Source organism: Aythya marila (assembly GCF_965140915.1).
Source record: "Aythya marila genome assembly, chromosome: 5".
Classification (NCBI taxonomy): domain Eukaryota; kingdom Metazoa; phylum Chordata; class Aves; order Anseriformes; family Anatidae; genus Aythya; species Aythya marila.
Genome location: NC_139046.1, coordinates 32261407 through 32288831, shown reverse-complemented (window position 1 = coordinate 32288831; position 27425 = coordinate 32261407). Strand labels below are relative to the sequence as shown.

Genomic DNA, 27425 nt, shown 5'->3' with positions numbered 1-27425 from the left:
GAATAATCTCCCAAGAGAAGCAATGAACATTTTATTGATTGGGATATTTCAAACTTGCGCAGGACAAAGCAATCTTCTATGTGCTGAACGAGCAGACGAGATGGGATTGAGGGTTGGGGATTCATTTTTCCGTTTCTAATTTCTGTGTTTAGTTTAGAGAAGATATTTTGAACAACATGAGCAAGTTGAGGAGAAAAACTGTTCTCTGCCTGGCTCTGATGGGGTCATATTTGCAACATTATTGGGGGAAGAGGTAATTTCTTTCAAATTCAAAATGCATGTGCGATGCTGAAGCCATGTGTATGTGTAAGGGGCCTTTGGGACCTCTAGAACCAAGCCAGGCTCTTCCTGGTCAGAAATTTCCAGCACACCACTGTGGAATCTGGTATTAACTTTATTTTATTTTGTTAATTTTGTTAATTTATTTTGTCCTGTTCGGCAGTTTGAATCTATAACATGCTAGAGAGTTTGGTAGGGAAAACACTCCTTTGTTATAAAACACTGTCTAGAGAAGGTGGGACGCTTTGGCCTGTGAGTATGGGCAGATGGGTCTTTTACACCCAGAATAATGAGTTGGGTTTGTGGCATAATCACTTCAGCAGGAGAGTGTGTGTGCAGCTTACCCCAGCACCCAGGCTGCCTTTAAAGGTGTCGGTCAGTTCCTGCACAGCTTGCATTGCTGCAGCGGGGTGCAGAGATCAGCGCAGGCTGCACCTCAGTACTGGAGTAGTTAATAGTAGTGGCAGTGACATTTTTGTGTTTAGCTTTCCAAGTTAACACTGCAGGAAGAGGGCTCAGGCAGCCGACACTTCTCCGTATCTTTATGAGCTGTTTGCAGATGTCACCATGTCTACTTCATTCAGGTCATACCGGAAAAGTTTTATTTACCTCCATAAAAACGAGAAATTTACTTATGTAAATAAGGCTCAGACAGCAGAGCACAGACCTATACTCCATGGCATGCTGTGGGCAAAACCCACATTAGAAAATCACTGAACACACAAGACCTATATCACACCTGCTCCAACTAGCACATAAAGGACATTGATAGGAGATTGCAGGGCTGAAATTATTTCTGGCACAGGTGTGGCTATCAGTAACCTCCTTAATGACAGGGAGAGGCTGCTCCGTGAGCAGCTGACCTCTGTTGAAGTCTTTCATCCTTTAGTTTTTAATTCCCCTCCACATCCTTTCCGTGTCAGAGCACATTGATGTCAAACACCCAACCCAGCTGAAATACCGGCAGCCCAGGTGACGTTCAGATCCTGCAGCTTCCAGAGCTTTGGCAGGGCGAGCCTCCTTCAGTGCCACAAGCAGCACAGCTCTGTAGGGTTGGAGGCTGCCCTCCCAAATTTGATGGCAGTCTGAAACAACAGCTCTGTGCCTGTGCTTACTGAGCACAACTGGAGCTGATATGAGCATACCCAGAGTGTCTGTATGAGTACTTCAGTCTCATGAGGACATCTCAGCCCATGTCCCTGCCAGCTCTGGGGTGCCAGCACTGGGGCCAGATTATTATTTCATGGAGCATCCCTCGGGCCCCTCAGGTATTTACAAAACCTGCAGTCCCAGCAGGGCGTGCAGCGGATTTGCTTCTGGAGATACGATCAGCCCCACCTTGTTATTTTTACCGGGAGGCCAAGTCCTACAGGTGAGGATGGCAACGTAGCTGTCAACGCTCAGTGCCTTGCTCCTGGTCGCTGCAGCAAGTAACATGGGGAAATAATTGAGACAGAAATTAAAGAAAACCTGCAAGCTGCTGCAAGAAGAAACGGTATAGGGAAGAGATTTATGTAGGAAACTATAAACGGAAGAGGAGTGACTTAAAAGGTGGGGAGGGGAGCAGAAATCTTTATTTTCCACATCACAAGTCTTTACTTTCCACGTCAGAACACGTAGGCCAGGAGCCCTACAGCCGCTCCGAGGGCCAGGACAAACAACCCGTGTCCGAGCCCTGGGGATCGCCCCCCGGTGCCGGGCCCGGCCCAGGTCCCCTCATGGCTCCCCCCAGGCCCTGCCCAGGGGGGCGGTGCGGTCCCTCCCCGAGATGGCGGCGCGGGGAGGCGGCGAGCGGCGCCCGCGGGGCGTGAATAAAGGGCGGCGGGCGGGGCTGCGCCGCTCCGGGAAGCTCGGGGCCGGAGGCAGCGGCGGTGGTGGCAGCGGGTGAGCGGGGCTCGGAGGCGGGGGGCGAGGCGGTGGGGAGCGGAGCGGGGCCGGTCCCGGCCCCGGTCCCGGCCGTGTGCTGACGGTCTGTGCCCGCCATGAGCAGGGCGCAGCTGACGCGGACCGGGCTCCTGCGGATGGCGCTGGGCGGCGGCGCCGCCGACCCGCTGCTGCCGGCCGAGGAGCGGCGGGCGCCCTTCGTGCTGCGGGCGCTGCGCATCGGGCTGGTGGTCTGCCTCTACTGGTTCACCTCCATCACCATGGTGTTCCTCAACAAGTACCTGCTGGACAGCCCCTCGCTGCGCCTCGACGCCCCGCTCTTCGTCACCTTCTTCCAGTGCGCCATGACGGCCGCCCTGTGCGCGGGGCTCAGCCTGGGGGCTGCCTGCGGGGCGCCTTGTGCCGGGCTGCCCGCCCTGCGCCTCGACCTCAAGGTGTCCCGCAGCGTGCTGCCCCTCTCCGTCGTCTTCATCGGCATGGTCACCTCCAACAACCTCTGCCTCAAGCACGTCGGCGTGGCCTTCTACAACGTGGGGCGCTCGCTCACCACTGTCTTCAACGTGCTGCTCTCCTACCTGCTGCTCAAGCAGACCACCTCGCTCTATGCCCTCCTGGCCTGCGGTGTTATCATAGGTGAGTGGGAACAGGGGGTCTGTGCCCACCCCAAACCTCAGAGAGCCCGAGGAGGGGATGCTCCTGAGGTCAGGCAGGTGACTGTAGAGGTCCCGAGCTAACAGGACTGTGGTGTCTTGCTCTGGGCTGCAGCCTATGGGCTTAACGCCTGTTAGGTTCTTGGTTGCTCTCTGGCTGTTGCTGCTGGTGCACCTCAAGTCTTCAGTCTTTGTTCCTGCAGGATAGGGGAATGCAAAGTTCCTGCTTCCCACACAAAACCCTTCCTACCTGCGTTTTGCATGTGTTCCTTCCCACCCCTGGTGGCAGGCAAAGCCCTAACCACTTCGAGTGGCTGGTAGTGCTGTTCTGGCCTAACGCTCAGAACAGGATGCTGAACCCAAATAATGAACCAAGCAGAACCCTCCTTCCTCTTGGGAAGTCACCCTCATACATGAGTGCTTTTGGATGCGATGGGGTCATCAGAGGGCTCTTTTCTTGCTCTGCCTTAGGCAGTCTGCTTCCTGTGTCTGGAGCACACAGGTGTCATTAGGAAAGGAAATCACTATCACTTGACTGTTGCTCTCCTTAAGCAGCAATAACTGTCAATCCTCTAATGAAGTTTCATTTGCCTTAAGATGATACCATGTCTTTTCCCCCACAAAGGCCATTACAGAACTAGTTGTTTCTTCCCTATTTTCAAGTGAATGTTAATAATTAACTTTGAAAACAATAAGTGTTTGTTTAGACTGCCAGCACTGTTGGGACCATACAATGGAGCTTGCCAATTCAGACAAGATTAGCTAATCAAATCAAGCATAAAGCACCACCAGAAAATCTGGTTGTGTGGTGAGGAAGTAGGGCAGGGCATTGACTAGCTTAACGGGAATTGTTTACAAGCCTTCTGCTCCAAAGGCCCAATAAAGTGAAAAGCTGCCTTCCATTTAGAGGGTCATTTTGATGCCAAGGATGGTGAAACATTGACTTCAGTTCCAGGTGGACGTGTGTTCATGGTGGTGCTTAGACAAGCAGATGGACTTCAGAAAGATGAGACAAGTTCTCTATATGAGAGGCAAACAGGAGAGCCAGTCTGGCTGAGCAGCGACTGTTTCCCCCACCAAGTGATGCCAGCAGTTGGCTTTAGCTAGCCTCGTGCTCAGGTGTTACCCAAGTCTGTGGCATTTACCAGCCTTCCAGGTTTCTCTAAGGCTCTGTCCCCTGGCTCCATCTCCCTTTGCTGCAGGAGCGTTGCCTGTCTGTGTATGCCAGCACAGCCAAGCATCCTCTGTGGCCAGACACAGTCATCCTCGTCTGTGCATTGAGCTCTTTTGTACTTGGTTTACAGCATGTGTTGGTTGACTTGCAGGCAACTTCCCTCATGGCTTCTAATGTAAAGTAGCTAATGCAGAAGCACTGCAGCACTCCTTCAGTAGCCGATCTCTCCTTTTACATTTTGCTGAAGAGCTGGATGGGGCGAAGTCTCCCTCTCTGCCCTGGAGCAAAAGAGCCTGTAGCTCCTGTTTCAGAGCTGGTTAAAGAGTGTTCTGGCCATTGAAGAAGTTTAATACAGTGAGGATGCCTTTCTACTTTGTAGTCTTCTTTTGATCAAGGTCTTTTGTATTTTAACTCACGCGTTTACCATCTTTCCATCTTTTCTGACTTATTTCTGTTACTGTTAACAGTGCAGCAAAGCCTAGGTGAGGTGTGATACTTTTCCCTATTTTTTTTTTTTCTTTAAGCCTCTAAGATAAGAGGAGTATTTCTTGCTACGTACGTGTCCAGTTTGCTGTCTTTTCAAAAAATAAAAATAAAAATCATATGATCTTCTAAAAGTGACCTGTACACAAACAGTAGCTTTAGTTCATGTCCTTTTGTAATTTCTAAACTCCTGCTTCCTGCTCAGTGTGAGAATGAGACTGAATGGTAGCACAATAAATTACCTGCACTCCTAAAATAAATCTTCCCAGGACAGTAGTCATGACACTTTGCGGGTTAGTATAATAGAAAGGGGAAGCCTTCTAGCCTGTCTCTGCTTGTGGCTGTGGTTGTTCAATATTAGGAAGATGATGAATCACCAACTGTATATTTTGAGTCCTTCATCAGATGTACATATTATGCCTGATTTCTTTTGTTGCAGGTGGCTTCTGGCTGGGCGTTGACCAGGAAGGAGCAGAGGGCACTCTGTCATGGGCAGGTATATTCTTTGGGATCTTAGCAAGCCTGTGTGTCTCCCTCAATGCCATCTACACCAAGAAGGTGCTGCCTGTGGTGGATGGTAGCATCTGGCACCTGACCTTCTACAACAACTTGAATGCCTGTGTCCTGTTCTTCCCCCTCATGATGATGCTGGGCGAGTTCCACACCCTCTACCACTTCGACAAGCTGGGAAACCCCACTTTCTGGGGCATGATGACCCTGGGGGGAGTGTTTGGCTTTGCCATTGGGTATGTGACTGGACTCCAGATTAAGTTCACAAGCCCACTCACCCACAATGTGTCCGGGACAGCCAAGGCCTGTGCCCAAACGGTGCTGGCTGTTATTTACTTTGAGGAGACAAAGAGCTTCTTGTGGTGGACAAGTAACTTGATGGTGCTGGGGGGCTCCTTTGCCTACACATGGGTAAAAGGGCTGGAGATGAGAAAAGTGGAAGAGGATCCTAATCTAAAAAGCAGTGAAAAAAATGAGACTGGTGTGTAGGCAGATTCAGCCTGCACCTGTTTCTGTACCTGGGAATTAACCGTCAGAGCTCCTTTCCTCCTGCGGAGAAGAGCAAGGAGCAGGAAGAATTCACCTGCAAATGGTACGGGGAGCTGTGTCAGGAACCAGAGCCAAAGAGCTAAATGAATTATGTCTTGTCTACTGGATCTCCCCAGCTCAGAGACGGGGTGAGAGCATGTGTTCTAGAGAAGTATCAGTTTTCACAGATGTCTTTCTAAAATGGCCATTGCGACTGACCTAATCTGAGCAATTCCCATCTCTGTGGGGTGGGCATATAGTGGTCAAAGAATGGGATGGGAGCTTTGTGTATTTAGGGATCTAGAATGACAGCTGACTGAATTCAGAGTGTGAAGTTACACAATCCTGAACCTCCATGAGGGGGAGCCAAATAGCCAAGCTGTTGGGGATAGTCCTCAGTAAATGGTTCTGCTGCAAAGGAATTGACAGTAACAGTTTATTCCTGTTTCCTTGTTCAATGTGAAGGGTTGGAAATTCTTTCCTCTTTCCTGTCTGGTTGTGTTTCCTGTCTGAAGCCTAAGAAGCAGCAGTACCTCAAATCCATGTTCCAGTGGGTCAGTAACTCATCCTGATGAGGTCTCTAATGCCTGTATTTCTTGCCTTCTGGGTTCTTAGTTTGGGAACGATGTTAAAAGCAGGTGTGATGCATCTGCACCTTTTCCTGTGAGGGAAAGCGTGCTCTCTGAAGCGGCCTGCCTGCCTTAATGAGGAGCAAGCGTGCCTCTGCCCTCAGTGACAGAAGGGAGAGGAAAAGCTGTTCTGAGGCGATTCCTCCTTCAGGGTGATCCCACAACATCTCCTGGGGTTCACAGCACTCATCCTCCATGCCCTGAGCTCCTTCCAGAAGATTTACACCACACCAGCTTCGTACCCCCCCTCACTGCTCGGGGCTCGTTCCCTCACAACCCTCCCCCGCCATTTTAGCCGGTCACCACCATTTCAGCGCTTGAGGAAAAAAAAAATAATAAATAAACTTTTAACCATATAACACCCAAAAACGCTCGATAAAGTGTTTGTTGTGACAGAGTTGGGGGGGGGGGAGGCTCCTTTTGTGGCCGCTGGAGGGAGCCGGAGCCCGGCGCCTCAGCGCCTCGCCCGCCCCCGGGACCGCCCCGCCGCGGCCATGCCGCGGCGGGGCGGTCCCGGGGGCGGGCGAGGCGCGGAGGCTGCGGTCGCCCGTGATGGCGGCGGCGGCTGCGGCCCCGTCCCGCTCCGTGCACTGGTTCCGCCGGGGGCTGCGGCTCCACGACAACCCGGCGCTGCAGGAGGCGCTGCGGGGAGCCGCCTCCCTCCGCTGCATCTACATCCTCGACCCCTGGTTCGCCGCCTCCTCCGCCGTGGGCATCAACCGCTGGCGGTGAGTGCGGGGCGATGGGGGAACCCCCCGCACGGGTTGGGGTTGCGAGGAGTATGGGGGGGGGGGGGGGGAGGGTGTTTTTTTGGCTGCCTGCCTCTCTCCAGGGGGAGGTGGGGGTACGGTGGTGGTCCCGAGCATCGCCTTGGGAAGGGCTTTCCCCCCCCTAATTTAGGGTCAGGTAGAGCTGCGTGATGCCTCCCCTCTGCCCTGCGGCTGCTGGTGGGTTTGGGAGTGCTGCCCCCTCCTCATCCCACCCCCTGGGGGCTGTGGCTGTCTGGAGCCGTAAGCCCCCCCAGGTACAAGCAAACTTAAAGGGTGAGTCATTTCTGCGCAGCCCGTCCATACGGTGACATTATTACATAACGCCCTTGGGTCAGGTCTCGGATGCCCAAGTGCTTGGAAATCCAACCCAGGTAGGGATTCACCTCCGCCAGGCTCCCCCGCACACAGGCGAAGCGCATCCCGCTGTCAGGGGCTGTGGACAGGGCAGCCACCTGGGCAGAGAAACCCTTGGAAGCGCACCTCGCAGCTTCACGTGGCGGCGCGTGGCCACCTGGGGAAGCCGTGGGTGTCCCCAGTGCCTCTGCTGCCAGCTCAGCTCCGTCCGAGAGGAGCGGCCGCTTGCCGAGCGTTTCCAGAACACGCCTCGGAGGGTGGCTAAAAAAACATAAACGTGCAGAAATCACCACGATGCAGGCGTTTGATTTGCAGGAGTTTTGGGTGCTGTCACTGCTCACTAGCAGCCTGAATTGATCTGTCCACACACCGCGCTTGCAGCAGGCAGAAATGCCTTTCACGTGCTGCTGTTATTGCCAGCTGCCCTCGTTCGGGAGAACCCAAGCAGGGCCCCCAAAAGAGTAATTCCTGATCCGTGTAATCCTTGTTTGTTTCTACCCACGGTATGGAGGGAGGGAAGCAGGCAGTGGTTCTATTTACGTTCTGGTCATATAAATATATATGAGTGTATGAATTTAAAATACAAAATCATGTTATCTTGAAGGTGTGCACCTACTGAAAATGTCAGGAATTAGCACCGCTGGCTGCTAGGCAAAAATGTCTTAGCAAGCTCCACACAGTTACTGGAGTTCCCTTGTTTCCCAAGGGGAGCCTGGGATTTGTTTTGCTGTTTTTTCTTCATTTACTTGTGTTTTGCGGTCTGTGCTCCACCAGCATTTGTGTTTTACCTAGCCTCCAGACATTTATCAATCTGAAAATCCCTTACCATGTAATTGCACAGCATGTGGGAGCCATATAGGACTAACGTGTTTAATTTTCACAACACCTTGGAAAGGTGATATTCCTATTTAACAGCCAGAAGGTGGGCGGTTTGTTCTGGTTACCCAGACCTGCTTCTTGGTCTTCTGTACTTGGATATTTGCTCCTTCGTGCCTTGAACCCTTAGGGCCTTTCTCCTAGAAGTGCAGGAGGAGCTTGTTCTGCCTCAAAGCTTGCAATTCCCATCACGGGCAGTGCAGTTGCGTGGGGAAGAAGCACCCAGCTTGCAGAGCAGTTGTAGCTTTGCTTTCCTCTTAATTATGCAGGGTCTTAAGTGAGCTGATACAGACACACACATGTCTTGCAGGTCACAGTGCAGAGCGGGCACGTAGCGGTGTGGGAGAGGCAGAGGCTGGCAGGCAGTCGCTCACTCATGGTTGTGAGTTTGCCAGCAGTGCCACGTGCTGTCGCAGAGATTAAAGTTTTAAAGCTGGTGTCTTTCACAGAGGTAGACAAAGTTAGGACGTGTGGATGCAAAAGTAAAGGTGATACACTTGGAGATGTTTCGTAGCAAAATGGGGGACCAGCAAGATGCGACATTAAGAGCTTAAATGCGTAATGCAGAAAGCACTTAAATGCCTTTTAATGGTTTGGGGATGGATGGAAATAGTTGAATGCCTTGACGTGCTCTCATCTTTGTGTCTTGGTGGTGGAAGATAAATTGCTGTTCTGTTTGCAGCCATTCTAAGTATGGATAATTCTTGCCTTGGGAGGTTTTGGTGCTCAGTCTCTTGCTGTTGATGAGCTAGGAGCGTACATCTCCCTGCTGTGAGTGTACATTTCTCTGCCATGCCTTTCCCTACTCTGAACCAGAACTTCAAAACTTGTGGTAATTCATTGCTTTCCTGAAAACAGTGTATGGACATCTTTCTTCTTCATGCAAAATCCCGTGTGTCACAGAACCCATGAAAGAATGTGAATTGTATGGTTTATGCTCTTCTCCATGCAGGTGATGTAATGTGGAAGGAGCAGGTGTCAGGGGGTACTCACAGCTCTGAGAGAGAACATGGGAAGAGTAGGGGTTGCAAGAAGAAAAAAAAAAAGAAAAAACTGAGAGCTCTTGCATCTGGCCAAGCAGAACATGCATATGAATGGCCAAGAGCTGGCTGGTACGGCAATCTCGTAACATTGGTAGGTAGACTGGGAATGAATAATAATTCTTCTTTTCTATTTCTCGTCCTAACTTTCAGTTTGATTGCGAATGCAGGTTTGCTGGAGTTCCGTGTAAATCTTCCTCACTTGTCTTTCGGCTGTAGCCAGTCTGACTGACAGTAACTGCTCTCGTTTCTTCTCTGCAGATTTCTGCTCCAGTCCCTGGAAGATCTGGACAACAGTTTAAGGAAACTCAATTCTCGCTTGTTTGTGGTGCGAGGACAGCCGACAGATGTCTTCCCAAGACTCTTTAAAGTAAGAGGATACACTAATTTTCTGAAGTGTAGTGAGAAAAAACTAATGTCCCACTGGTACCTTTGGTTTTGCTCACTAATTATCTGCTCATTGTTGGCAATCCCCTGGTTTCTCTTTAACTTCAGTACTGCCCACTGTGTAACCCACTACCAGGGTGCTTGAGCTTCTCTTTGCAGTTAGTGGGTTTTGCCTTTGTTTCTGCAGCTCAAGCCTCACAAGGCTGTGCTGTAATCCACCCACTCCTCTGGGTTGAGAGTTTCTTCCTTTCTGGACCTTGTTTTCCTGCTGCTTTTAATCAGGAAAAGTGCCATATCCATACACCTTTAGAGACAAATAGAAAATGATCTACAGGTGAAATGCAAATAAGGCTTTGTGTTATAATTTCAAAAACTCAGAAGCCTGTACATTAGCTGACCTTTTTTTTTCTCTGCTTCTGTTCAAGGCTGCAGTTAGTCAGCACAGCAGCGGTACACAGCTCGGGTCTGAGCTCCTTGTTGATGTACCATTTAGGACAGAGGAACATGCAGTGACCTCAGTGGTGGATGATGGATCGGTGGGATGTGTTTCTAAAGTGATATGTCAAAGCTGCAGATCATGAGACAGGCAGGGCTGACAAGAGGATCTCCTTGAATATAAAGGTTCCTCAAGCAGTAAAAGTATGTGACTCATTATTCTCTGTCCTACCCTAAGGTTGTATTTATCATTGTCTTTGAAGCTTTCTGAGAGTGTCTTTGCTAGGAAGACAAAACTAAAGGAAAAAAGCTTGGTTTCCAATCATCTTATGGGTTGTATTTGTCATGAGGACTGTACGTTACTTATGGTTGAAGGAACCAGTGTCCCCAAAGCCTGCACTAGCCCAGATGCTGAGAAAGAGAGGTAAACTTGAGTGAATACCCTCCTGCTGTACACAGTCCTGATGTGTATTTTTGGGAGGAGGGTGGTGCTGGGGAGGAGAATCAGACTATGCAGGTCACGAAGTGCCCTGATATTTATTTTGGCTTCTCCAGGTTAACACATGACACAACTTCTGCGCTGCTTTTAGCCTTTTTAGAATCTGAGTTATTTTTATCTTTTGATCTGCAAATAAGTTCTGGCTATTCGTAGTCCATGCCCTCCTTATTTTAGTTCAAGGACTAGGTATTCACAGGATAATTGAAGCTGTGTGGGAGAAACGTATCCACTTTGATCACAGAACTACAAGTAGTTGGCAGAATCTGGGGTTTGGAGAGATGGTTGTGGAATCAGCCAGACCTTGGTTTCAATACAGTCATTTTTGACTGGGCAGGTGGGTTAATGAATATCTTACATGTGCTGTAAGAGCTGAAGAGAATGTTGGTTTTTATGCTACTAAAGGGTGAATGTTTGGCTTTCATGTGAAAGAGCTGTTGCACTGAACAGCAAAGGCTGGACAAGAGAACAGCAGCAGCTCATGCTTTGCTCTCAGCTGTTCTGGGGAGCCATCACATGCAGTAATGCAACACTCAGGTCCAGTGTAATTTCTGCTCTTGCTGCCAGTGGCTGAAGTATGTTCAGCAGTAACAGTTGCTGCAAAGGCACTGTGTGCAGGGGTCCAGTGAGGCAGACGGATGAAGTGTACTCATTAGCTCTGCGTTAACCTTTGTAGTGTAGGTTTTTTGGTCTCCTACCCTCTGAACAAATATCTGTAAACCTACCTCTTCTACAAAAGAAAAGTGTGTAGTTTGTTCACTGAAGTTTGCTCACGATCCCTTTTGTGCATGTTTTTTTTTCCTACTATGTTTCAGGTTTTACTTTGCTATAGTCCAGATACTAAGAGAAGTCAGTCACGACTTTTATTTTGCGTGTTTTATATGTTGTTATGCAGCAATTTATTGCAATATAGTTTGCTGTTTCCAGGTTGTGTTCTGCTTCCTGTGTAGCACGTACAATGCTGGGCTTCTCAGAACAGCAGAAAATAACTGAATTTGAAGTTTTAGACTCTTACCTAAAATCTCTTTTAACTTTAACTGCATTTTTTTCATTCCTTTCTTTCAAAGTAGCAATACATGTTTCTTCAAGACCAACACTATCTTTTCCAAGCCTTCGAGCTGGTATGGTCTTTCCTATAAAAGAAAAGTTTAAAATGAAGCTGTTAAATCAAGTTTCTATGTGGGGAGCATTGTAGGGCCTGGAATGTGTCTGTTTAACGCCTGCTCTGAGTAATGCGTTCTGTTGTGTTCATGTTTTGAAAAAAGAATAGGGGACCTCTCTGAAATGTGTATTGTGGTACATAATGGTTAGAGTTCTCTGTCCTTCCTAATATTACTTTCAGGATTCAATCTCTAAGAGTTTAGAAAGGCAGGGATGCTTGTCTGGCTGCTTTCTGCTTCTAGATTCCCATCCCTGCCTTTGGTATTTATTTTTCAGTGGTCATCAGTGACCTAATAACATCTGCTTCTTGGCTTTGTTTGTGTTTCTGATGCCTCTGGTTCTGAGGCAGAAGAGCCTGTCCTGTACACACGGCAGTGACTCACGCTGTCTCACTTGGAGACTGGTTCATGTCTTAGTTGTGTGAGGGGTTCTTTAAGTGTCTCTGCAGATTTCTGGCTGTGTTTGACTGGAGTGTTTGCTAAACAAATCTGCGGGCTGCTGCTCTGTTTGATGGATGCCTCTGGAGGGTCACTGTGGAAACCATTAAACCTCTTCTCATAGGATTCAGTTTCTGAGGAAAACTAGGCCATAGTCTTTGAGAGCAAACTGTGTGCTGGAAAAGCCTGGAAGAGGCTGAATGCTATTTCATAAGGCCTGTTCTGTATGGTCTATGAGGGATCTCTGACAGGTGTGAAGATACAGAATGGGTTCACAGCTCTGCTAGGATGATTTTAAATATGAATCGCAGTATCATAGTCTACTGTTCAGAGCAGAAAGGTTACTCAGTTGGCATCCTTTGTCCTGTGATTCTCTCTACCACATTTGTTGCCTTTGGCTTGGGCATTGGTCTTCTACTAAGTGATGGCTGTAAAGAGATATTGGAAAAAAATAGTGTGTATTGTTATTAATTGATCATAGTCTCCACATAAAAATACCACCCTCTCTAGGTTCCCAGGACTTGACAGTGGCAATTACAATTTCTGCAATTTAGTAACCATACTGGTCAGAAACGTCTTCTGGGTGACACCTCTGTGTATTGTGTTTCTTGCAGGAATGGGGAGTCACTCGTCTCACCTTTGAATACGACTCGGAGCCATTTGGGAAGGAGAGAGATGCAGCTATTGTCAAACTGGCCAAGGAGGCTGGCGTGGAGGTGGTGATCGAGAACTCCCACACACTGTATGACCTGGACAGGTACGGGCAGAGCAGGGGCAGAGGTGCTGCTTGGGCTCGGGTGGGATTGTCGCGTCTGGGATGACTTCAGGCTCCTCGTTTACGTTGATCTCTGTGCGTGGATCGCTGTCATCCTGGGTGAGCCTAGAAGGTGTCAACAGGATTACTCTGTGCACTCACGCTTTTTATTAGAGCGCGTCAAAGTGCAGTGACGTGAATGCATGGAAAGGTGTTGCCTCAAGCTAACTAATCTCTGTACTTCACAGTCATTTAAGTTGCTTAGCTGCGTCCTTATTGATTGATTTTCTTGAGCATGTCCTCACTGCATGGACTGTTGTTTTTTTTTGCTTCACTGTAATAAAGGTGTCTGAGCTGTTGTCTCAAACAGGTTATGAAGGCAGGGTTTTAACTGATGGATGTGCCAGGACAGCTGAAAGAAGTAGAACAAAGTAGATTGGGGCAAACTAATCTTATTCTAAACTCTGGATGCCTTGTCTTTATTGTGCATTTGCTGTGGGGAAGACTTGCCTTTATGGTGAGGTTTATTTATTTATATGTATAGATGATCATCTTAAACAGTGGAGACAGTCTTTCAGCAGAGACTCTAAGGTATGCTTGACTTCATTCACGTTTCAGTACCATTCGTATAGGTTGCTTTCTTTTTTTTTTTTTCCTTTGGATTCTTTTTCTTGTACCAGTAATGCTGAAGTTTCTTCCTATAAATCTTCAGCATACATAATTTCCTGTGGGAAGTGGGAAGCATTGCAGTTTAGGACATACTGTGTGGAAATGTTTGCCTTTGGGGTGAGGGGAGTTTTTCACCTGTCTCATGAGCAGACTGACACCGCTGTCTACTTTTTGCATTAGAAGACACATGTGGTGTATAGGGAAATGTTTAGGTTGCCTTTCATTTTCAGCTGTCCCAGGTAACTTATTGCATCAGTAAACTTTGGCATCATGCTCTTTTTGTGTCCTTTGCCAGATAATTTATGAATAATGTTGAGCAGCAGAAGCCTTAGCTCAGCTCTGTGTAGGATTTCTCCTTCTGTTGCAAAAAATGGTTCTTACTTTATCATGCATCTCAACAAGAATCTTCTGTCTGCAGGGACTTTGTCACGTATCTAAATTTATCCTTGGCTTCTTTAAAAAAAAAAATTGTAGTTAGGGATCTTGTCAGATGGCTTCCGAAAATTCACGTAGAATAAATCAACCAAATCTCCTTTGCATCTGTGCTCAAATGTGGCTAATAGATTTTGAGGCACAACTTCCCATTACCAAAGCCAAATCAGCCCTCCAGTGTATTGCATATACACATGCATTCACTGATTCAATTAGTATTTTCTACCACTTTGCCTAATACCCATATCAGATTTTCTATTCTGTAGTCCCTCTGATGCCTTGAAATGCTTTTTAATTCTGGAATCACGCTTGCCTTTATTCTTCATAGCGTTTGGACGGTTTTAAGGCAAGTGGTACATGCAGCAGCTATTTCTCCATGTCCCTTAGAAGTCTTTTGTGAGTGCTGGCTGGTCCTGGCAACTGTTGCTATTCCAGCATAGCTTTGTTTTGTGCTATTTCCTGCTGACCTCCCAGTCAGTAACATCTCCTGATGCGTTTCCTTAGAGAGATGCAGTGTGGAAACCTCCCTGAATGTCTCCATACTGAATACATGTGCAAAAAATAAATGCAGTTTTTCTTTAATGCCTAATCTGCTGCTTTGCCCTACAGATATCCTGGAGTGTCTGCAAAGGGATTTTTTTTTCTGTTTATGCTTTTCTTTTTAATTTTTCTCAAGCTTTCTTTTGGGTTGGGAGCTGCACGGGGAACTGCTTTTGTGGCTTTTGTTTAACCTACCATTTTTTTTCTAGTCTTCAGTTTCCCAAAGGATTTTGCCTTCTATTATCTTTGATGATGCTATTCTTTTATTATTTTGACTAGTGATCTTTCTGAAATCTTTTTTAATGGTTTATGTGCCTTTATTGAATTTTTTTTTCCCCTGACATGTCATCTTCAGATAATCTCTGTGTTGTCTGTCAGCATTTTACCTCTCAGCTTCTTTTTGCTCAGCGTGCTTCCTATTTTTATTCTGTTCTCTTCTCAAAATAGAAGCCATTATTGTTTTGTTGATCCCGGAAGGATGCTAAATTGATGCATGCCGAAGTCATGGTTAGAGTAGACATGATAAATAGCACTTTCAGCTATACCTTACCTGCTGCCTAAGACAAATCATGAATTGCCTTTCCATCTTAAGGGTTCCTGATGAATCGTTCCGTGGAGCAGTCATTTATGGCATTTATGTTCATACCAGGCCGTGGGTTGTGACAGCTACCCAGCCTGCGTGGAGGCAGTTGAAGTCTCCAGTTACTCTGACATTTCCTGCTTCTTGGCATCTCTGGGATTTCTCAGCAGGTGGTAATGCAGCTCTAATATTATATTTCTCTGGAAGTCTCTCTCAGACAGAGGATCTTGCCCTCCAGTCATCTTATCCAGCCTTTTAGCTCATGGTATGAGTTGTCCCTTGCTCAGCTTACTCTTTTTTTCCTGCATAATTCATAACCTGGGGGTGGTGTCCTACTTCTCATCTTTCTTTAATCAAGTTTCTTTACAAAATAGCCAGGCCTGTTTTTAAACAACACAGACTAGTCCTTCACTTGGACATAAATGATTCCAGCAGTCCTTCCCTTCTCCCCTGCAGTATCCTCTGGGTACCACCACCAGCAGCTCCTTTCTAACGCCTACAACAAACCTGTTCTCCTAACTTGTGAATTTGACCAGCTTTATGTAGCAGGAAGGTTACAATGCCCTCAGCACTACCAGCATAGCTGTGTGGTTGTCAGAGCTTCTTTCCTCTCCTCTCGCCCAAAACAAGGAGAGGGCCGTAGAAAATGAACACTGATGCCGGAAAATAGTCCTAAAAAACCTGGGGATTCCCAATCAAGGTTGGCAATGTTCGGAGTGTACAAGTCAGCAAAGATAATCTCTTAGGTATCAGCTTAGCCTGCTCACAGCCTTTACTTAGCAATTATTCTGTCTGACAACTTCCAGATGATAGGCTCTGTTGTCCCTTCGCTGCGTCTGCCTGTTTTCTTCTCCTGAGGATCTAAATCCTCTGTAAACTGCTTGCTGACGGTCAGCACTGCGGTGTCTGTAATCCCGAGCTGGCCAGGGTCATGCTGGGGGGAGTGGTTTATGCCAGAAAGGAGCATTGTGAGCTTGTTTGTTTGTTTGTAGCACGCATCAGGAGCAGCTTCACCTCAGACACTCTGGTATCAGGCTGAAACAGGAGTTAAATGCCTTTTAATAGGAGTGCTGACTAACTTGGAGGAACCAAGCACTGGGGAAGCTTGCATACCGTGCTGGTTCTGCAAGGTATTTCTCTTTGAATCAGGAGAAATACTGCTCTTTTCATCTATGCATTTATTACACAGGCTCACTAGCACAAGGATTTAGACCGGAGCAATTGCATAAGCTGACGGGGCTCACCAAATAGCATGTGTGAGCTGGTAGTGGGGTGCATCGTTGAGCAGGTGGGAGCACAGCCAGTGCCTTGCCAGGATGGGGCCCTGCCGTTGGCAAGCTGGGCGAGCTGTCAGGTTTTTGAGAGGAGCAGCTTTTCCTCGCCCCGCAGCCATCCCACTGGGGCACTGTTGTGGAGATGTGAGTCAGACGCTGACGCCTCTGGGGGCGTGCGTTGGAGGGCTGCAGGCGCTGAGTTGTTGCAGGTGGCTGACTGTAGGATCCCCTGTAACCCTAGCAGTGCTGGAACTGCGGTCAGGTTTTGGTTGCCTGAGCTCTTGGTATAATAAATGACTGTGTGACAGTCAAAACCCCTCATACCTGGCATCCAGGTACTGCTGTCAGATAGTGCTGGGCAGCGTACTGCTGCTCTGGTAGCACAGCCATCTTCATGAGTGCTCACTAACACCAGGAAGGTCGGGTTTTGTATGATGAACACAGCAATTCTGCTGTTCTGTGGTCTGCTCCAGGAGAACTAAAATGATGCAGTTTGTGCCACATGCAGGCTGAATTGGACTGGAGAAGAAGGATGATGTGTGAGCATTAAATCCTGGGGACGGTCCTGTCTTTAATTTGTGGCCCAGTCTGTCATGGAGGAATGTTCTGCAAGACTGTACTGCCTCGGTTAGAATGACATTAGGAGGAGGAAAAGGGCTCCTGCTTATGGGGCTTCCTGTAAAAGCTTTGTGCAGTAGGTTGAACTGCATTAAAATATTTGGTGTGCGTTGTATAATACCCAATATTGTACAAAACCCAGGCTCTGACATCTCTTTTCATGGCAGTATTGTGCAAGATGCAAATTTTGTTGCATAATGGCAGCGTCAGGTGCTGTAAAATGTGCAGTTTGTCCTAGTCCCGTCTCTTAATGATCTGTGTCCCAGATCCAGCAGCTGGCTCCTTTGGAAGCCGTCGTAGGTAACTTCTCTCACATCCAGAGTCTCGAGGACGTCAGGCAGGGATGGGGGGCATCCTCCTGCAAGTCGCAGCGCTGTGCTGCAAATAGCTGCTCGCAGAGGCTGTGGATGGCAGATGCAGCCCGGCAGCGTGGGTCTCAGACGGAGCTGCAGCGCTGGCAGGTCGGTGGGAGAGGACTGCAAAAAGAGGCAGTGCTAAAGCAGCAGCAGCTTCCCCGCCCCCGTGCCAGGCACCGCGGGGCACACATTGTGCAGCGCTGTCACGTTTTCACTTCCAAGTGCTGAACTCCTCGGGGATTGAGTAAGGCTCTCTGGAGTTCTTGCAGTAACTGGAAGGGCCTCGTTTCTCTCCCAGCAGCAGTGCTGCTTGTAAGGCTCCCCTCGGTACCTTTGGTTGCAGGGTGCTGTGCCACGCTGTTGCCCTACACCTTTACCCTGTTTTGCTCTCTGTGCACATCCCAATTGCCCTCCCTACACTATCCCATAGGCCGGTGTCTTTTTCTTCAAGCACCTACTACACATCAAAATGAGCAGAAACTGCAGGAGGCTTCCTATGAAATCTCCTCCATCTTTGCCACCCCGCTGCCTCTTTCCACAGCTCCCTTCTGCCCCGAGCCTCTGCTGGATGGTGGCAGCGCGGGGACACGGAGCACACGTGAGGCCGGGCTCAGGGCCGGGGCAGGCCGGCGTGTCGCTCCTCCTCGCCACACGTGCGGCCGCCGGGAAGGGCAGGGAAGGCACATGGCGTCCGCTGAAGCGCCGGGCTCCAAGCCCAGCCCCTTGCATAAGCTGTTTGACCGTGCTGGGTGGGGAAGGCAGCGCTGCTGCGGCTCTGTGTGAGCTGTGGGGCTGGCTGCCTCCGCTTTACGTAATGCTGGCTTTCCCCTGCTGCCTGCTTTGCTGTTAACTCCTTCCTCTCTCTTGCCCAGGCACGCTCCCAAAGGCCTCCGTGCTCTCTGTCACAAGAAAAATTGAGTCCACGCAGCCCTAGCGGGCCCTGGGTGCTTAAAGAAGTAGAGAAACGGGGAAGCCGTGGCTGCCTTTTCCATGGTGTGGTCTGACACGGGGGAATAGCACAGAACAGGTCTGCTCATGACCTTATGGTGTGAGGGAGGATGGTGATTTCTGTAATCGCCAGGATCGAGAGGAATGACGCAAAATAGGATTTGTCTGGTCTGGGAGAGGTGGAGGAGGGTTTGCTATCAGTCTGGGACTTGTTGTGTCGGACGGGGGGAAGTAAGGTCAGAATCAGGCTAGGAAACAGATGCAGGTCTGGGATTTGTCAGCTTGGGGAGACAGTATTCAGACTGAGATTTCATACAGGGATTTGATGAAGAGCTCTGGGAGAAAGATGTGTGGCTAAGCCTGATTCAGCTGGAGCTTTCTGTGATTTTTTTTTTTCCCACAGAGATGGATTTCCGTGTTGTGTGTGGTTTTTTTTTTGTTTTTTTTTTGGTTTGCATTCTTGTTTTTAAATATCCCTTTGAGGGATGCATCCAGTGGAATCTGGGGCTGTAAGTATTTCTCTATCCAAACAGAAAGTCTATCCTGAGCAGAGATAACAGGATACAGTTTTGCTGGCATTTCCTTGTCCCTCCTGTGGTAGCGAGGCTGTTAAGCCACCTTGCTTATTTTGTTTCTAGGATAATCGAGCTGAATGGCAACAAGCCACCTCTCACCTACAAACGCTTCCAGGCCATCATTAGCCGTATGGAGCTCCCAAAGAAGCCGGTGAGCAGCGTAACAAGCCAGCAGATGGAGACGTGTAAAGTGGACATCCAGGAGAACCACGACGATGTGTACGGGGTCCCATCCCTGGAAGAGCTGGGTATGTGTTGAGAGTGAAGTCAAGGGGCGACTGGCACCCAGAATGACCCTACTGAAACTTTCTGGTGGCTGCCACCTGCCCAGGACAGGTCCAGTGTTGTCTTTTGACCTGGGCTGCTTCTAGCCACAGAAGCAAAGTAATGTTTTCAGCCAGTGCTGGACCCTGAGAAACCAGACTGCTCCCTCTTGCACTGCCGTTGATGCACAACATCCCTTTAGCACTGCTCTGAAACGTTATGCATCTGTCCTTACACTCTCTGCTATTGAGCATACAACCACTGTATCAGTGTCTCGTGTCCTTCCCAGCTGCTGTCCTAGACAGGTTGTGTAACAGACCTGAAGAGGTAAACTCTGTACCAGGCACACATCATGTCATTCACTTGTTGCCAAGCACCACCGACTTGAGAGCTTAGCAAGACAAAAGATATTACTGAAACTTCTTTCACTTATCCTGCTATGCTTTTTCGTTCTTGGAAACTTGGTGTTTGCCTCCTCTTCCTTATATACCTGTATTTTTTGGGGAGGAGGAGGATAAATAGAGAACTGAGGCATGAGAAATGCGAGGCCTACGTCAAGGAAGTGAATTTAAATGCAAGGGAAGGAAAGGTTAATGCAGAATACTGTCTGTGTGTGTGTGGCTCTGGAGGCTCCGTGCTGGTTTCGTGGGAGTGTCACCTTGTACCTTAAGAGTTACGGAAAAGGGGGACTTCTCAAACAAGACTATCCTAAGGGCTGCAGTCCTGGATAGATCTGCTTCCTTTGTTGTCTGGCCTTGTGCAAGACCTGCAACCTTACATTGGTCTACTCACTGTCAGGGGAAGCTCCTTTGTCAGCCAGCTTGCACTGCAAGGAAAATGCATTATTGCTTCCGCTTTTGTGCTGGTTCTTCATCACTAAAGCACCAGCTTTCCACAGAAAATGAGCCTTTTGAGGAGCAACAGGCTCTCTAGTGAGCAGCTGGTGGTCGTGGCAAGATATTCCATAAGGCAAACCTGTGAAGCATGCGTTCCTTCGCCAGCTGCTGTGGCCCAAGGAACAAAGAGCCCTGCGGGTATTGCCAATACACAGGCTAATTGGGATGTGGCCAGTGGGGAAGGTCCCCAGAAAGTTGCCTGAAGCGTTGCAGGGAGCGAGCCTGGCAGTCTCAGTGTTGTGAACAGGTTTTCCTCATGTTCCAAATGACTGGCTTGCTGTAGAAAGACTAGAGCAGCAAATAAGCCATGATAAGCAACTGCAGTATTTTAACTTGTTTTGCCATTGCTTACATTTGTTCACATCTGTATCATTTGTGTAGACTTGGCTTCAAATCTTACTAAGTTCTTTCCTTCAGGCTTCCCCACAGAGGGTCTTGCTCCTGCAGTTTGGCAGGGAGGGGAGACAGAAGCTTTGGCGCGGCTGGATAAACACTTGGAAAGAAAGGTAACCCCCTGCTATTTACGTGGTCATTCCTGCAGGCTGTGGGTCCAAACAAAAAATGTGTTGCATCAGCCATTGCTCTCTTTTCCTGCTCATCTTAGCAACGGTCACTACATTGCCCTATGGCAGGGGCATTTGGTATTTTTCAAGTACTCCTGCCATCTTAGGCTGTTTGTGGAGCAGGGAGTTCTGGGCTTCTTCAGACGTGAAGAAGAAGAGCTGTATATTAACTATACTGCTGTTAGAAACACATAGGATTCTTTTCCTTGGTTTTCCTCCCACTGTTTCCTTTAGAGGAACACAAACTTGGAAACCCTCCTGCAAGTTGCTCCATCTGTGCTGCACGCTATGCACCATCTCCTTTTGTCTTTATCTGAGTTACTAGGAGCACATGCTCATAAAAGAGTACCTTCCCGTTGTACATCAGTCTCTTCATATCTCACTGAGCGGTATTCCTCTAGCCCCTAGCTGAAATACCCAAATTTATTCTATGGGGCTTGTGTTCTTCACTATAGTACGCATGAGGCAAACAATGTCACAGTCACGGAAGCTGACCCAGCTGCAGAAATACATGTATGGGGTGTGGGGTTGGAGCTGTCCACCTGAGATCTCTCCCAGTGGTGGCTGGAAATGAATAAAAGAGGTTGTGCTGCCACACCTGAGTGACCGTGCCACCTGCACAGAGGCCTGCCCTTTAGCAGTGGCTGACAGTTTGGGATTTATTTTCTTTTGGGGCTAATTTCTCCTGAATGTATTTAGGCATGGGTTGCAAATTACGAAAGACCGAGGATGAACGCCAATTCATTGCTGGCCAGCCCGACAGGACTCAGTCCCTACCTGCGTTTTGGCTGTTTGTCCTGCCGCTTATTTTACTATCGTCTCTGGGAGCTGTATAAGAAGGTAAGACAAAAGGTTGTCTGGTTTTGAGCATAGCTTGATTCTGGTTCCAAGACAGCGTGCTGGAACAGCTGCAAAATCAGCAATTGCTTCACTTGTGTTCGACTGTTGGGTAAAGCTTGTTGCTGGTACAGAAGAGTCTCTTGGGTAAGGAGAAGTGATTTTCCTGTATGTAGTTGAGCAGCCCTTATACCTGCTGGTACCCTGTTCTTCAGCCTGGACTCCTGTCATGAGCCACGTCGGGCTTTTTACTGTTGGTTATGGGTGGCTCAAGTCACTTGCCAGCGTACTGAGTGGGCTAAAAGCATGCTCTGACTTCACCACCCGGGGTTTCTGCTAAAGGATGATCTGGAATTGAGCTCCTTTATGGAAGTTGTCAGTATCAGACTTGAGAATTGTGTGTAAATGCATGGGTGTCTTGCAGCTCAGCATAATGAAGCCAGTCCTCCCCTGCTTGTGAATGCCTTTGTTCCTTCCTCTGCAGGTGAAGCGGAACAGCACTCCTCCCCTCTCTCTGTACGGACAGCTTCTATGGAGGGAATTTTTCTACACAGCAGCCACAAACAACCCAAAGTTTGATCGCATGGAGGGGAACCCCATCTGCATTCAGATCCCCTGGGACAAGAACCCTGAAGCCTTGGCAAAGTGGGCAGAGGGCAAGACAGGTTTCCCTTGGATCGATGCAATCATGACCCAACTGAGGCAGGAGGGGTGGATCCACCATTTGGCCAGGCACGCTGTGGCCTGCTTCCTTACCAGGGGCGACCTCTGGATCAGCTGGGAGTCAGGAGTCAGGGTGAGTCTGGCATTTCCAGAGGCTTGTAGGAGGCCATAAGGAAAGCAAAGTCTCCCTGGCACTTGCTGCAAGGATTGGCACACAGGTATGGCTTTTGCTTGGCATGTAAAAGTTGTGTGGAAGACAGGAGTTGTTAGCAGGCTCCTGGCCTGCCAACAGTCTGCCTTCTACCATGAGGGATCAAACAGTATCAAGAGTCTCCAGTTACCACAGCTAACTGTTAGTGGGTCCCACTGGTAAACAAGGACTGGGATTTGGGTTTGGGTTTGGGGGAGCTATTTTGGTAAAATGCTATCAGTCCGTCTGTTTCCTTTGCAAGTTCAATGTATCTTTGTAACTGGACCTTTCTCCTCATTGTGTAATCCATCATCGTGCCAGTCAGGGAACGCTCCGTGACTGTGAAATCTGAGTCTAGATTCTCTCAAGAAAAGAGGTAAAAGCCACTCTTTTTGGGACATTGGAAGGGACAAACAGCTTGAACTTACTGGGTGCACATATTGCCCTATGCAGAAAGTAGAGGCAGAAGCAGCGTCTTGTCAGAAGGCTGTCAAAGCAGAGCGTAGCTGAAAGTGTGTCAGAGTCAGGTGCTAAAAGTGCTGCATCTGTGCATGGATGCGAGCGAGTTACTGCTGCAACCTGCCCCCTTCTTGGAGTGGCAGTGAGCTCTGGGACATTCAGAGGGGCTCTCTCTTCCTGCTTTGGTGCTTGGTCTTCTGTTCAGCATCTGCCTGCTTCTCACAGTTGGTGCTTTGCACTTGTTACACCTCCCCAGTTAGAATCAATACCCAAGGCTTGCTGTAACACTAGGTAGTGATTTAGTTTGTAGCTGCATGAGAGATTATCCAGCATTGTATCAGTGTGAGCAGACAGTGCCTCCCTATGTGAAGGTGTCAGGAAGTGTGATATATTGACCAGCCACCTGGCTTGAGCCAGCAGATTGCCTCTTTGCTGCTGCTTTGGTTTCTGAGAGCTGTTCAGTGCTTGCCCTTTGAACTGGCCTCTTGGTTTCTCCTGGCAAGAAGCCCTAGCTGGGGAAGCTCTCACTGCATTCTCCTTCAATTGCTGCAGGTATTTGATGAATTGTTGCTGGATGCAGATTTCAGTGTCAATGCAGGCAGCTGGATGTGGCTTTCATGCAGCGCGTTCTTCCAGCAATTCTTCCACTGTTACTGCCCCGTGGGCTTTGGACGTCGCACAGACCCCAGCGGTGACTACGTTAAGTAAGTAGAGTGTCTGGAGCTTCTTTCTTGCTTGATCTGTCAGCCTGAGTCATTCAGTAGCTGATATGGTACTTCCTGTGCACCATGGGTGCTATCTTGCTGTACTTTAAGTGGTTTGTGTGCATCTTTTAACTTGTTGCAGGAGGTATCTGCCCAAACTAAAGGGCTTCCCCGCACGATACATCTACGAACCGTGGAATGCCCCAGAGTCTGTGCAGAAGGCAGCCAAGTGCATCATTGGGGTGGACTACCCCAAACCCATGGTGAACCATGCTGAGACCAGTCGGTTGAACATCGAACGCATGAAGCAGATCTACCAGCAGCTGTCACGCTACAGGGGGCTCTGTAAGTAACAAAAAAAGCAAAAGATTTTGTCTTTAATATGACATAGAATATGACATGTGCTGGTTTGTGATCACAAAGGTGTTTGCATGTGAAAGGCTTATCCCAGCCCAAATATTTCTTGTTTCTATTATGATGATCTTGCATTTCTCTAGGTTTACTGGCATCAGTCCCTTCATGTGTGGAAGATCTCAGTGGCCCCGTTGCAGACTCGGCTTCAGGGCAGGGCAGCAGCACCAGTACAGGTGAGTTGGAAGTATTTGGGTACTTAAGACATACCGTCATGGGCAGGAGAGAGATTCTTTTCTTAATAAGAGGAGGATGTAGCTAGGAAACTATAGATCATGTTCATCTTCCTTTAGGCTTTCTTCAGAGGTCCCCAGTGAGCCTTCGTGCCTAAAAGGGCTGAAGAATAGTGAATCTCTTACTGCTCATATGGGATCATATGCAGCCATTTAAGGGAGGAGTGCAGATCACTGTAGGGCTAATCTGGTGTAATTAAGCTTTCCTCTATCAAAGGAGGACACTTTCATGTTTGTTCTGGTGGACTTAATTATTCTGCTTTTAAAAGAAGTATTTCAAAATCTTTTAAGAAGGCTGTGGCAACATCTTTCTGTGCTTGTACATTGCACATTCTCCTTGCTCCCAGCTCTGTGGCACATTAGGCTAGGGTATACGTGTGAGGAGATCTAAAGCCAAAGGAAATGTTGCAGTGACTCTTCTTCCTCTCCAGCAGTGAGACTGCCGCAGTCTGACCAGGCTTCGCCAAAGCGCAAACACGAGGGAGCAGAAGAGCTGTGCACTGAAGAACTGTACAAACGAGCCAAAGTGACAGGCCTCCCTGCTTCAGAGATCCCTGGCAAGAGTTTATGATTGTGAGTAGTCCCTGGCATGATCTGGCCTAAACTGCGTTGTTCTGACAGCAAGCAAGGCTCAATTCTATTTGTTCCCTACAGTTTAATGAACAAAATGGACTTGCCTGGGGAGAAAGGTGGCTCCTGACTCTTAATTGCATAGCCATGTAATTTGGCAGTGGCCTGCCTTCTAGTTGTTTTTGCTTTTTCTTGACAAGCTGTTAACTCGGTAGTCCAGCAGAGAGCAGTACCATATGACTAGAACAAGCACAGACCACAGTTATGTTTGGGTTTGCTCTAGGGAGGTTTCTTCCCCTTCCAGGCTGAGTTTGCAGCCAGGTTTGCCCATGTGGTGAGGGCACAGGGTGGAGGAGGGGAGCAAGCAGGCCCAGTCTTCTGCCTGAGATGTCCCATATTCCAGGAGGGAAGGAGCTGATTGCATGTTTTGCCAATTTTTCACTATGTGGGGGAGCTCAAGGCAAACTCTCTCTTCTGCTTTCTCCTTCAGCCAGCAATATGCAGCTTGCAAGTGAAGAGTGAGAGTGCTGGAGGTGACCCGAAGAGTAGAGGCTGCTGCAACCACAGAAGGACTGCAACTTGTGATCTGCAACAGAAAATCTGGGGCGTCTCATAAAAATGTGTAGTTCCAATAGCTGCCACAAAAGGGCACTGTGTTACTTGTACTTGGGAATATTTGGCTTTCTGCTCTCCAAAGAGCTAAATGTTTCTTTTCAGCCATGCCCAAAATCTGTCCTCATTTAAGAGGGCGAAAGCTTTCTTTCAACTTGTTCGCTCCCAAGTGTATCTGTCGTTTCTGACAATGGATCAGCACATGTGACTTGCTGCATTGATAGAGGGAGCAGCATCTGCACATCTCAGAAATAGTGAATGTCCTTTCTCATCACTAGTACTAGGCAGCAAGGTATGCTAAGATTAATTCAGTAGTTGCAAAGGAGAAGAAAGCTGCTGGAATATCAAGCTGAGTACCCATCCTACAAGAAAACAGGAAAATCTCTGTATTTGTTTCTCTAGGCTAGACTGGTGGGGATGTAAACACTTTCCAAGTAAATCAAGGTGGTACACGTCTGGGGATGAAAAAGAAATGAGGGATAACTGTAGTAGAAGAACAAAGAGATACAAACTGTCTGTACCTTTAAAAGGCACTTAGAACTTTCCCTGAAGAAGAATCTTACTAGTGCAAGGTGAGCCGTAGTGCTGTTGCCTCCAACAGGCAGCTTCAGAGCAGCCTGCCGTTTCAGGGAGATGACTGTGAGAGAAGTAGGAATTTTTTGGAGAATAAAACCATACTTTGATATGATTAAAGCAGCCTCCCAAAAGCTTGCTGATCCACATAATGAGTGAGCTGTAGGGGAACAGTCCTGGGCTCAGGGCTTTACAGCCTTTCCTTCCCTGAGTGAGGCACTCTCAAATGGAGTGACCAGTGTCTAGTGTGTAGCCTGTGGAGTGCATCTTACTGGTAGAGGATGTATCACACATCAGCTCCTTGAAGCGAGTCTTCCTTGGGCTCAGTTCGCTGTCCGTTCTGTGTGGATGTTTGCTCTTTCCTGTATTGACATCTGTGGTTTTGAGTTTCTGCGCAGCATAGTCCCTGTATCTCATACCCTGCACACTGCTCCTTGTTCCCATTCACGTTTAGGCTGGTGCATTGTAGTCTAGCAGGACAACCACGTATCTGTTCTGCCTCTTAACCATACACTTCTTGGCCTGGTCCTGCTACAGGATGTCATTTCAGCACAGTACTGGCAGAGAGCCTCTGTTTAGGCAGTTTCCAAGAGGGATTGTATCAGGTAGCTAATCCCGTGCAATGTTCTGCTGTCGGCACTGTTCTCATTTGCTGTCCAAAACCTTTCATCCCCACCCTGGCACCGATAGTGTGGGGCTAGACGTGAGCTTAGCCAACTAGCAGCTTGGGGAGCACGGTCATCGTGTCCCACTCTGACTGGGATAAAAAGATTCACTTTTGGAGCCCATGCTTGAACCCAGAGCAATGGGACTGCAAGGAGAAACTGACTCAAGTGTATCTGGGAAACCTGGAGTGGTGGAAGAAGTGGAATTGTGTCCAAAAGTTAGTTAATAGAATAGCTGAATAACTTTTCCTTCCAACTAACCTCCCGGAGGCATTGATCCGAGATTTCCTTTCCCAAGGGAATCCTTTGGGCAGACTGTCCAAGTAAGTGAGTCACTTTTCCAGGCCTTCCTTTCTTCTAAGCTCCTGTCCACCAGAGTCTCCCTGGGATAACCCAGTAATCAAGCAGGTTTTGTCTCCAGTCTGACCCAGATCTTATCCCCACTGAGGGCAGTAAGGTATGAGGGAAAGGAGGCCTTCCCACCATCTTCTGCTGCAGATGGAAGAAAGGGGAAAGACATGCACTTTGTACATTTCGACTAGAGAAATTGTGACTTCTGTCTTTTGGAGAGTCTCTTGCTTAGGCAATGGTCTGTAAATATTACTCGTTTTGTTTTTATAAATGTCATTAACTCTCTCTATGCTGTCATTCCAATTATTTAATTTGGTAAGTAGCATTTTGGGGCTGGGTCCATGGGGGTAAATAGCCAAAGGGAGTGCGTGCAAAATCTCCGAAGAGATTTTTGGGAAGGCTTTTGGGTGAGGGGGAAATCACATTTGCAAGGTTTTTGTCATCATCTGTGGTGAGGATGGTGGCAGCTGGGAGAGCTGCAGTCCTTGGAGCAGAACAGGTAAGGACAGTGAGAAACGCAAGGTGAAGAAAAAACTCTTGCAAGAAACATTAAGGAGGCTGGGATTCATCCACTCTGATATCTTTTTACAGTTGA

At 48.3% G+C, this 27425-nt stretch overlaps 2 protein-coding genes across 4 annotated transcripts; both read left to right on the top strand.

Annotated features, from left to right (window-relative positions):
* The first annotated feature begins 2080 nt into the window (after window positions 1–2080).
* On the top strand, window positions 2081–6496 carry SLC35C1 (solute carrier family 35 member C1). 2 transcript variants are annotated; one of them, XM_082760547.1, is made up of 3 exons: window positions 2081–2163; window positions 2270–2796; window positions 4910–6496. In XM_082760547.1, exons 2-3 carry the CDS (start codon window positions 2301–2303, stop codon window positions 5467–5469), a joined length of 1056 nt encoding a protein of 351 aa, XP_082616673.1. In that variant the 5' UTR covers window positions 2081–2163; window positions 2270–2300; the 3' UTR covers window positions 5470–6496. The 2 variants fall into 2 exon arrangements, with proteins under 2 accessions (XP_082616673.1, XP_082616672.1); XM_082760546.1 differs by lacking the exon at window positions 2081–2163 and having other exon boundaries at window positions 2199–2796.
* A 188-nt stretch (window positions 6497–6684) lies between these two features.
* Window positions 6685–27115, top strand: CRY2 (cryptochrome circadian regulator 2). Of its 2 annotated transcripts, none has more exons than XM_082761555.1 (12): window positions 6685–6865; window positions 9439–9547; window positions 12708–12850; window positions 18903–19087; window positions 20417–20505; window positions 21262–21402; window positions 21884–22195; window positions 23264–23415; window positions 23558–23760; window positions 23913–24002; window positions 24494–24632; window positions 25120–27115. In XM_082761555.1, the coding sequence occupies exons 1-11, from the start codon at window positions 6690–6692 to the stop codon at window positions 24628–24630; spliced, it is 1737 nt and encodes a 578-aa protein (XP_082617681.1). In that variant the 5' UTR covers window positions 6685–6689; the 3' UTR covers window positions 24631–24632; window positions 25120–27115. The 2 variants fall into 2 exon arrangements, with proteins under 2 accessions (XP_082617681.1, XP_082617680.1); XM_082761554.1 differs by having other exon boundaries at window positions 24491–24632.
* Window positions 27116–27425: the final 310 nt, after the last annotated feature.

Coding starts and splice junctions, on each gene's coding strand:
- SLC35C1 (XM_082760546.1), top strand. CDS start 2,262: ATGAGCAGGGCGCAGCTGACGCGGACCGGGCTCCTGCGGATGGCGCTG. Junction 2,797..4,909: donor GGCCTGCGGTGTTATCATAG/GTGAGTGGGAAC, acceptor CTTTTGTTGCAG/GTGGCTTCTGGCTGGGCGTT.
- CRY2 (XM_082761554.1), top strand. CDS start 6,690: ATGGCGGCGGCGGCTGCGGCCCCGTCCCGCTCCGTGCACTGGTTCCGC. Junction 20,506..21,261: donor ATAAACACTTGGAAAGAAAG/GTAACCCCCTGC, acceptor GAATGTATTTAG/GCATGGGTTGCAAATTACGA. Junction 21,403..21,883: donor TCTGGGAGCTGTATAAGAAG/GTAAGACAAAAG, acceptor CTTCCTCTGCAG/GTGAAGCGGAACAGCACTCC.